At 62.2% G+C, this 10,265-nt stretch overlaps 1 protein-coding gene across 2 annotated transcripts; it reads right to left on the bottom strand.

The window, feature by feature from the left end:
• Positions 1 to 233: 233 nt before the first annotated feature.
• On the bottom strand, positions 234 to 10,188 carry ADAM11 (ADAM metallopeptidase domain 11). 2 transcript variants are annotated; one of them, XM_031601047.2, is made up of 26 exons: positions 9,998 to 10,188; positions 8,497 to 8,687; positions 8,206 to 8,282; positions 7,938 to 8,001; positions 7,351 to 7,436; positions 7,201 to 7,267; positions 7,054 to 7,102; positions 6,905 to 6,975; positions 6,392 to 6,466; positions 6,260 to 6,331; positions 5,744 to 5,901; positions 5,590 to 5,674; positions 5,397 to 5,487; positions 5,268 to 5,319; positions 4,689 to 4,788; positions 4,132 to 4,203; positions 3,968 to 4,060; positions 3,814 to 3,894; positions 3,463 to 3,513; positions 2,616 to 2,679; positions 2,450 to 2,549; positions 2,259 to 2,378; positions 1,320 to 1,488; positions 1,126 to 1,240; positions 944 to 1,034; positions 235 to 527 (listed from the first exon to the last, which is right to left on the bottom strand). In XM_031601047.2, exons 1-26 carry the CDS (start codon positions 10,059 to 10,061, stop codon positions 482 to 484), a joined length of 2,304 nt encoding a protein of 767 aa, XP_031456907.1. In that variant the 5' UTR covers positions 10,062 to 10,188; the 3' UTR covers positions 235 to 481. The 2 variants fall into 2 exon arrangements, with proteins under 2 accessions (XP_031456908.1, XP_031456907.1); XM_031601048.2 differs by lacking the exon at positions 3,463 to 3,513 and having other exon boundaries at positions 234 to 527.
• Between the last annotated feature and the right edge of the window lie 77 nt (positions 10,189 to 10,265).

Below are 10,265 nucleotides of genomic sequence, written 5' to 3'. Positions count from 1 at the left end.
ATGTTGACATGGAGTGAGGAGGGGTTCTGACCCCCCCCCCCCTCCCCAGGGCCATGTGGGGTTGGGGGTCCTGTTGTGGCCCCCCCGGGTACATTCATGGCGGTGCAGTGACCCCAACCCCAGAGGGCCCGGGGGTTCCGGACATTCGTGGCGGTGCAGTGGGGTCGGGGGGATCCCCCCGTGCTCTCCTCCCTCCTCGGGTGGACCTGCTCAGGCCCCCCCGGACCTGCAACACAGAAGTGAGGAGCGCTTTAGTGCAGGGGGGTGACACGAGGTATGGGATGGAGGGACACGGGGGACACCAAGCCCCAAAGAGCCCCCCCCCGCCCCACTGGGCTCTTTGGGGTGGGCACAGAGATGGAGACAGCACGGGGGCAGCCGGACAGACAGTGACACGGACAGACGGGCGGCGGTTCCGGCCCGGGGGGGTCACCGCTGCCGCCGGACGGTGATGGTGACGAGGAGACGACGGGGTGGGGGGTTACACTCCCTGCTGCGCCGGGTCGTACCTTCCGCGGCGGATGTTCCTGGGGACAGGGGGGAGAGGACGGCGGTGTCAGTGTCCCCAGTGTCCCTCGGAGCCCCCTGACCCCCAGGGGACAAGGAGGACAAGTAGGACCAAGGCAGTGAGGATCCCCATGAGCTCATGGGACGAAGGAATAAAAAGGACAAAGGGGACAAGGGACATGGGGTCAAGGGGGACAAGTCGGATCGGGGGAATGACATCTCCATGACCACAGGGGACAAGGGACCAGGGGACAATGGGGACAAATGGGACTGGGCAAAAAATGTCCCAATGAGCCTGGGGGGCAAGGAGACATGGTGATGAGGGGCACAAAGGGGATTGGGGGAATGAGCATCCCAGTACCCTGTGGGACAAGGGGACATGGAGACAAGGGGATAAACGGGACCGGGGGATGAGCATCCCGATGACCCCGCTTACTTGAATCCCCATCCTGTGCCACCAAGGACGATGGCAGCCACCAGTACGGCCCCGGCGATGGACCCAATGATGATGTTGGTGCCACTGGGACCTGGGACAGGAGGACAGGGACATGCGTCAGAGCTGACATGGCCATGGGGCGCCGTGGGGAGCGGGAACAGCACCACGTGCCCCCAGCAGACCCTTGTAGCGCTCCGTCTCCCCGGTGGGTTTGGGTTCAGGAATGGGGTCGTAGACGCTGCAGTCCTTCCCCGTCCACTCAGGCTGACAGATGCATTTCCCCTCATTGCTGCACACCTAGGAGGGGATGGCGTCACCCCTTGATGTCACCCCGTGTTGTCACCCTGTGCTGCACAGCCCCGTCCCCACACCTCACCCCGTGCTCAAAGCAGATCTTCCCATCCCCGCTGCCAGGGCAGGAGCTGAAGTTGAAGGCGGTGACCGGAAGGCATTTGTGGTCGAGGCACAGCATGGCAGGGCCGCACGGCGTGCCGTCCTCCACGTAGCTCAGCTCTGAGCCATCCGCCAGCTGCACGTGGCCGCCCCTGCAAGATGGCAGTGGGGTGACATGGGGATGCCATCAGGTCCATGTTCCTATCCCCAAAGGGGTGGCAAGGGGACACCGCCACGTCCATGTCCTCATATCCAGTGGGGTGACGTGGGGACACAACCGGGTCTATGTTCCAATGCTCAGGGTGGTGACACGATGAGAGGGGGACAAAGAGACCCCACTGTGTCCATGTCCCCATGTCCCCATCCCCAAGGGGTGACACACAGACCCACTGCATCTGTGTCCACAAAGGAGTGACACAGGAACCACACTGTGTGCACTGTCCCCATCCTGCAGGGACCCTGCCATGTCCTTGTCCCATCTCCCAGGGAGTGACACGACAAGATGACACAGGGACAAGAGGACCTTCCCATGTCCACGTCCCCAGGGCTGTGACACGGGGGCTCCACCACATCCCCATCCCCAGTGAGATGACATGGGGACACCGCTGAGTCCACTCCCCAAGACGGTGACGCAAGGACCCAACCATGTCCACGTCCCCCAGGGATAACACAGGGACCTTGCTGCCACCTCCTCCCTGTCCCCAGTGGGGTGACACAGAGACCCCGCTGTCCTTATCCTCCAGTCTGTCCATGCCCTTGTCCCCAAGGCGTGACCCAGGACCCCACTGTGCTCACGTCCCCATCCCTAAAAGCACACCACCACGTGCACTTGTCCCCAGTGGGGGTGACGTAGGGACCCTGCTGAGCCCCATTCCCCAAAGGGGTGACACCGTGTCCCCGTCCCCGAGGCGGTGGCACCCACCTGCAGTCCACGTAGCGGTTCTGATGGAAGAAAGTGGTGGTGGCCACCTCCCCGCTCAGCTCACCCAGCCGCGGCGTCCCCGAGATGTTGGCGCACAGCAGGAACCCGCACAGCACGTCCCTGCCAGCAGCAGGGCGGTGACACCGGGTGACGTGGGGAGGGGACGTGGGGTGCTCAGTGGGGTCACTCACTGCTTGTTGCACTGCGTCCACCCCGCGCCCTCGCGCCCGCAGTTGCCCCTCTCGGTGCCCTCCACGTTGAGTTTCTCGTAGCAGAAGCGCTCCGCGGAGCCTGCAGTGAGCGGTGTCACCTGCTGTCCCCGATGCGGGGAGGTGGGTGTGGGGTCTGGGCACTCACCGCGGCCCCATAGCGCGTTGCACTGCCGGTCCCGGGTTTTACAGCGCCCACCATAGCAGCGGCCCTGGGAGTGGTTATAGGGTCGTGATTGGCACCCATGGGAGTGATGATAGGGTCATGGTGGCACCCAGGGGAGTGGTTATAGAGGCATGGTGGCACCCATGGGAACAACGATAGGGTCATGGTTGGCACCCATGGGAGTAGGAACAGGGTCATGGTTGGTACTCATGGAAATAGTGATAGGGTCATGGCTGGTACACATGGGAATGGCTATAGAGTCATGGTGGCACCCTTGAGAATGGCTATCAGGTCATGGTGGCACCAATGGGAGTGAAGATAGGGTCACACTTGGCACCCATGGGAGTGGTTATAGGGTCATGGTGGCACCCATGGGAATAGGAATAGGATTGTGGTTGGTACCCATGGAAACAGTTATAGGATCATGGCTGATACCCGTGGGAGTGGTTATAGAATCATGGCAGCACCCATGGGAATAGGAATAGGGTCATGGCTGGTACCCATGGGAGTGGTTATAGGGTCATGGCTGGTACCCATGGGAGTGGTTATAGAGTCATGGTGGCACCCTTGAGAGTGGTTATAAGGTCATGGTGGCACCCATGGGAATAGGAATAGGGTCATGGTTGGTACCTGTGGGAGTGGTTATAGAGTCATGGTGGCACCCATGGAAGCAGGGGTAGGATCGTGGTAGCACCCATGGGATTAGGAACAGGGTGATGGTTGCAACCCATGGAAACAGTTATAGGGTTATGGGATTGACAATCATGGAAGCATGGCACCCACGAGCACTGCGATCCCATGGATGTGCCATACCTACAGTGCCACTCACCTGCTCATTATCACAGAAGTACCCGTCCAGTTTGTGGAGGTTGGGGGGACACTGGGGGCAGGAGAGGACACTTGGGACCCCGCTGTACCCCAGTGACCCTTTTGTGCCCCCATAATCCTACTGTGTCTCTACTGTGCCCCGATGACCCCACAGTACCACCATAGTCACACTGTGCCTCCAGTGACCACACTGTGTCCCCAGTGACCCCATTATGTCTCTCATGGCCCTACTGTGCCCCAATGACACCACTGTGACTCCCAAAGCCCCACTGCACACCCAGTGACCGCACTGTGCCCCCATGACCCCACTGTGCCCCCAGTGACCCCACAGTGCCTCAATGACCCCTCTCACCTGGCTGGAGTCCCCAGTGCATGTCTCAGGGATATCACACTCATTCACCGCCTCCCGGCAGGACACACCACGTGGTTCATACTGGGGGACAAATCCCACATCAGGACCTGACCCCACAGACCTCCCAGCACCCCACACCGTGCCCCCATAGCACCTTGCATCCCTTACAGCACAGCCCGTCGCTGCACATGGCGTCGTGTGTCAGCGTGCACTTCTTGCAGCAGTTCCCTCCGCTCCTGGCACACTCCTGTGGGGCGGCACGGTGCTCAGTCCCACCCCGGCCCCATAGCTGCCCCCCATGGCCCTGACCCCGCTCACCGTCTGCGATCCGCAGTCGCACTCCTCTCCTGCCTCCACAAACCCGTTGCCGCACTCTGGTGGGTCCAGGAGCTGTGGGGAAGGGCTGTGGGGTTGTCCCTTCCAACCCAACCATGACCCCAAGGGACTTCCCACCTCATTGGTGCCCATTGGCCCCATCGATGCCCCAGGGACTCCCCACCCCATTGATGTTTGTTGGCCCACTGATGCCTCAGAGAATCCCCATCCCACTGATGTGTTGGCCCCACTGATGGTCCAGAGATTCCTCCACCTCATTTATGACTGTTGGCCCCACTGACCCCCCAGGGACTCCTCACCCCATTGATGCACATTGGCCTCGTTGATGACACAGGGACTCCCCACCCCATTGATGTCTGTTGGCCCCATTGATGCCCATTGGCCCCGCTGATGCCCCAGGGACCCACCACCCCACTGATGTCTGTCGACCCCATTGATGCCCGTTGGCCTCATTGACACCTCAGGGACCCTCCACCCCATTGATGCCTATTGGACTGTTGACGCACTAGGGAGCCCCCGCCCCCCTGGTGCCCCATTACCTTTAGGGGTTTGTTGAAGAGGCAGCTGCCACCGCCGTCCTGCAGGAATTGGTTGTACTCATCAATGCTGCAGCGGGAGAACTTCCGTGGGAGGTAGTACCTATGGGGGGACATGGTGACACCGGGTGGCTGCCATCGCCCCACAGGTGGCACCTCCAGGGGTGGCCGTGTGCCACGTGGGGGCAGTGCTCACCTCGTATCCCAGTGACTCCCCTGTGCCCCCATTGACCCCGCTGTATTCCCACAGCCCTGCTGTTCCCCAGTGACAACACTATTCCCCCAATGACCTCACTGTGCCCCTACAACCCTGCTGTGCCACCATAGCCTCACTGTGCCCACTGACCCCGCTGTGCCCCCCACCATCCAGCTGTGCCCTAATGACCCCGATGTGCCTCCCACCATCCAGCTGTGCCCCAATGACCCCCCCGATCCCACAGTGCTCCCAATGACCCCTCTGTGCACACATGGCCCCCCTGTGCTCCCAATGACCCCATCGTGCCCTCCACCACCCCACTGTGGGAGCACCCCATGGGTGGCACCTCCTGGGGTGGCCGTGTGCCACGTGGGGACAGCGCTCACCCCGTGTCCTCCATGATGCAGCCCAGCCACGCATCAGGGCAGCGGCAGTCCCCTATGGGATGGCAGAGCACTGCGGTGCCAGGGAGGGGACATTGTCCCCATGGGTGCCACCCCTGTCCCCATTGCTACCTGCTGATGCGCGGTGCTTGTTCCACATCATGCCCACATTCTGCCCCAACGTCTGCGCCAGTGTCACCGCCATGGCCGCCATGTTGCCATACTGCAATGGGGGCAGTACAGTCATTATGGGATCTCCAGTGGGGACAACGTTGTCACCATGGGGTCCCATGCCCACCATTCATTCTACACCCACATCACCCACCTCGTTGACCCCACCAGCGCGCCCGGCTGAGCAGATACCCCCAACGAAGGCGGTACCGCTGCGGCTGCTCTGGAAGGTGCGTCCCCTACAAGGGATGGGGCAAATGGGGATGTGGGCATGTGGCCATGGGCTGGGCTCCTGACCCCATGCTCACGAGAAGAGGTGGATGGCGTCGCTGTGCTCCTCGCGCCGGTGCCGCATGAACTCGTTGAGTGTCCCCATTGAGTCCTCCTCCATGCGGATGCGGTCCCCTGCAGCCCACGTCTCCATGGCCACCAGCACGATGCGGGTGTTGAGCTGCTCCTTGTAGATCTGCAATAGCATGGCCATGGGGTGCTATGGGGCACAGTGGGGCACGATGTGCCATGCGGATGGCAATGGGGTACACCATTCTATATGGATGGCAGGGGGGCACAGCGTGCCATGGGGATGGCAGTGGGGCACAATGGGGTACAATGGGGCATAACGCACAGTGGGGATGGCAATGGGGCACTGTGTGCCATGAGGATGACGATGGGCTCAGTGTGCCATGGGCACAATGGGGCAAAGTGCACAGTGGGGATGGCCATGGGGCACAACGCGCCATGGGAGCAGCACCACAGACAGCACCACGCTCAGCACCCTATAGATGGACCCAGAGTCCCCACCCCATGGATGGATCCACGCTCACCATGTCAGCCAGGTTGACCACAGACTTGGCGAAGTTGCTGGTGAGCACCACGGATCTGCGGAGCTGTAGGAACTTTGGGGAGCAGGGGGTTGGCGGCTGCCCCACTGCCATCCCTCTGCCCCACATCCCTACCAGCTGATGGTCGTTCACCACGGCCAGCTCAATGTACTTGGTCTCGCTGTGCACTGTGTGCTGCGCCCGACGCACCTGCGGGTGGGGAAGGAGATGGGCAGTGCCCATGGGGATGTATGGGACAAGGAGTGGGGTTTGGGAGTTTCTGGTCCCATTTCATGGCTGTGAGCCCCAAAGCATGCTCCTGCTCCCAGCCCCATGTCTCCAAATCCATGCTGCTGTTACCATCCCCGCTCCCCTGTCGCCAGTCCCGCGTCCTCTGTACCCAACCCCATGACCTTGTCCCCAACACTATATCCCTGTCCCCAGTCCTGTACCCCTCTCCCCAGCATGGTATCCCTATCCCCAGCCTCATGCTCTTGTCACCAACACTGTATCCCTGTCCCCAAACCTGTGTTCTTGTCCCTGTTCCCTAATCCATACCTTTGTCCCCAGCCCTGTGCCCATGTCTCCAGCCCTGTACCCCTGTCCCCAGCCCCATGCCCATGTCCTTCCCATGTTCCCACCACTCACCTGTCTCCGCCGCCGTCGCAGCCTGGCTGAGCTGCCTGATCCAGATTGTCCCACAACACCCAGCATGCAGCCTGCAGGGAATGGGGACAGTGGGATTGGGGCACTGGGCACACTGGGGATGCCGGACAATGCCAAAGCACGGTGCTCACCTGGCAGGGCGCAGCTTGGGGTGCGCTGGATGAGATGTGGCTGGAGACCCTATTGCAGGGAGAGTCACCAAGACCTGTGTCCCCATGTCCCCAAGGCCACGTCCCCCGTAGTGGGAAAACTGAGGCAGGGTGAAGGTCCCCACTCACCTCTGCGTGCTCAGTGCCTGCTTGGGGCTCAATCAGAAATATATCCCGTCCATCTGAGAAGACCCCACTGCAAGGGAAGCCCCAAGAGGTTCTGCCCACAGCCCTGCTCTGTGAGTACAGCTCTGACCCAGGGTTGGGGTTGGTACTCACTGCAGCCCCCGGCAGCTGGAGAGCGCTGCGAAGGAGCGGGGCAACCCACGGACCCGGCCCTGGTAGTAGCAGTGCTCGCCTGTGCCCTAAGAGAGGGGACAGGGCTGAGGCCATGGGGCACTGCTGCATGGTGTGGCATGGCACCACATGGCACCACATGGCACCACATGGCGCAACACGGCATAACACGGCACGACATGGCACGACATGGCAAAACACAACATGGCATAACACGGCATGGCACAGCACAACTTTGTACAACACACCACAATGTGGCACAACACAGAACAACATGGTGTGGCATGGTACAGCATGGCATAACATGGCACAAGATGGTATGGCATGACATAACATGGCACAACGTATCACAACATGGCACAACATGGTATGGCATGACATAACATGGCACAACATATCACAACATGGCACAACATGGTATGGCATGGCACAGCATGGCACAATATGGCACAACGTGGCACAGTATGGCATAACATGGCAGAACACAGCACAACATGGCACAGCACATCATGGCACAACATGGCACGGCATGGTATGGCATGGCACAGGATGGCATGGCACAGTCTCACCGTGCTGCTGCTGTTCTGCCCGACGCCGAGGTGCCGCTCCACATAGTGTGAGGCGAGGAGGTGGCTGTGGGGACAGCAGTGGGGTGAGGACAGTGGGGGCTGCCCTGCCACCCTCTCCCCGCTGTGCGCCGTGCGCTGCACATCGGCCATTGGGAACCCAACCCAAGGGGACACCGAGATCCACCACCTCTGTGCCCCATCCGCATTGAGGAAGGCTCCCACCCGGCCCCATAGCGACGCCCCATGTCAGGGGTCACCCCACACTCACTGGTTGAGCTCCAGGTCCAGGACGAAGGCTGAGCCAAAGGCACGTACCATGAAGCTGACCTGCGCCAGATGCACCCCCTGCATGAGAGTGGGGTTGGCGTTGGGTGCATGGGGCCACCCCAAAGTGTGGCTCGGCGGCACGTGGCACGGCACCGGATCCACCTCCCCAGCCCCGAGTGAGGGCCATTCATTATTCACAAGCCGTGTACCCACACGTGCACCTCCGGAGCTGAGCTTTAATGGGAACCCATTAGGGTGATGGGAACGGGTGATGGGAACGTGGTGCACTTACGGGGCTGCTTCCTGCTCCAGACTCATTCCGGACCCTGGTGTCCAGCTGATGCTTCAGGACCTCTCCACCTGCGCTGTGCCCCACCAGCCTGCTGGGATGGGTGACCTCGGCCAGTGCCTGTCCCTCCAGCCAGCTGGACTGTGGGAGCCTCTGCTGCGGGGTGCTGGTTTGCGGGGTGGCACCTGCGGGGCCTGTGGGCCAGGAGTGGTGGTTGGTGATGGGACCCCTGAGTTGGGTGCCCCAAGGTCAGCAGTTGGGTCCTCCATGGTCAAGAGCTGGGTGCCCCATGGATGGGGGTTGGGTGCCCTCTGGTTAAGGATAGTGTGCCCCATGGACAACGGTTGGGTTCCACATAGACATGGGCTGAGTGCTCCATGGTTAAGGATTGGGTGTCCCACAGACAAGCGTTGGGTGCCCCATGGTTAAGGCCATAGGGCCCTGATGGATGTGGAGGGACCATAATGGGGACACATCCTGGGGGGACCAAGGCGACATGGAGAGGCAGCGCCAGGGATGCATCTGGAGGGACCTGGGGTCGTGGGGACCTGGTAGACATGGTGGGGACTCAATGGGGACATGCTGTAGAGGGGACCTGAGGCCATGGGGACAGAGAAGGGCTTCAATGGGGATGTTTCTGGGAGGACTCAAGGCCATGCTTTGTCCCCAAAGGGACACCTGGGGGACAGAGAGGGGCTGTGATGGGGACATGTCCTGGGTAGACCTGATGCCATGGAGACCAAGGGAACACGAGGGGGCTGCAGTAGGGACATATCCTGTGGGACCCAAGGCCATGCTGCATGCCAAGGAACACCTGGGGGGCATGGAGGAGCTGTGATGGGGACATGTTCTGTGAGGACCCAAAGCCACAGCAACCTTGGGATCTGGGGGACAGGGAGGGGACACGATGTCCTGGAAGGGAGCTGAGGTCACGGGGACCTGGGGCACTGCAATGGGGATCTGTCCTGGGGAACCCAAGGCCATGCTGCATTCCCAAAGGGACACCTGGGGACCCAGGGTACGCAGAGGGGCTGCGATGGGGACGTAAGGCCTGCTATGTACACACAAAGGAGACACCTGGGGACCTGGGGGACATGGAAGGGCTGAAAGGTGGACACGTCCTGGGGGTGCCGAGGTGATGGGAACACGGAGGGGCTGTGATAGGGACATATCCTGGGGGACCCAAGGCCATGCTGCATCACGAAGGGGACACCTGGGGACCGGGGACACGGAGGGGCCCCGGTGAGGACGGGTCCTGTGGGGGTCCCGAGGCCGTGGGGACGCGGAGGGGCCGCGATGGGGCCGCGTCCCGGGGTGGGGGCACAGCATCGTGGCTCTGCGTCCCAGGGGACGCCCAGGGGACACCCGGGGAACACAGACGGTGGGGTGCGGTGCGGTACCGCCGCATCCAAACACCGCAGCGGTGGGGCCGGAGCGTCCGGGGGGGTTTCGGAGGAGACCGGGATGGACCGGAGCGGTTCGGGAGGGGACCGGGGGGACCTACCTGCTCTCGGGGTCAGCGACAGCAGCGCGGCCAGCAGCCACCCCCAGCCCCGCAGCGCGCTCATCGCTCCCGCATCATCCGCCCCTCCGCCCCCCGGGGCCGGGGATGGAGCGGTGCGGAGCGGAGCGGTGCGGAGGGGCCGCCCCCACCACCCGCACAGCGCTGCACCGCACCGTCCCCGTCCGCAGCACCGCCCCTCCCCCTACCCCCCCCTCCTTCCTCTCCCCTCCCCCGGCGGCTGCGGATGCGGCGGTGCAGCGGAGCCGCC

The sequence above is a fragment of the Phasianus colchicus genome, chromosome 26 (genome assembly GCF_987193195.1).
Source record: "Phasianus colchicus chromosome 26, bPhaCol1.hap1.1, whole genome shotgun sequence".
Taxonomy (NCBI): domain Eukaryota; kingdom Metazoa; phylum Chordata; class Aves; order Galliformes; family Phasianidae; genus Phasianus; species Phasianus colchicus.
The sequence above is the reverse complement of the archived record's forward strand: the minus strand, read 5'-3'. Positions and strand labels throughout refer to the sequence as shown.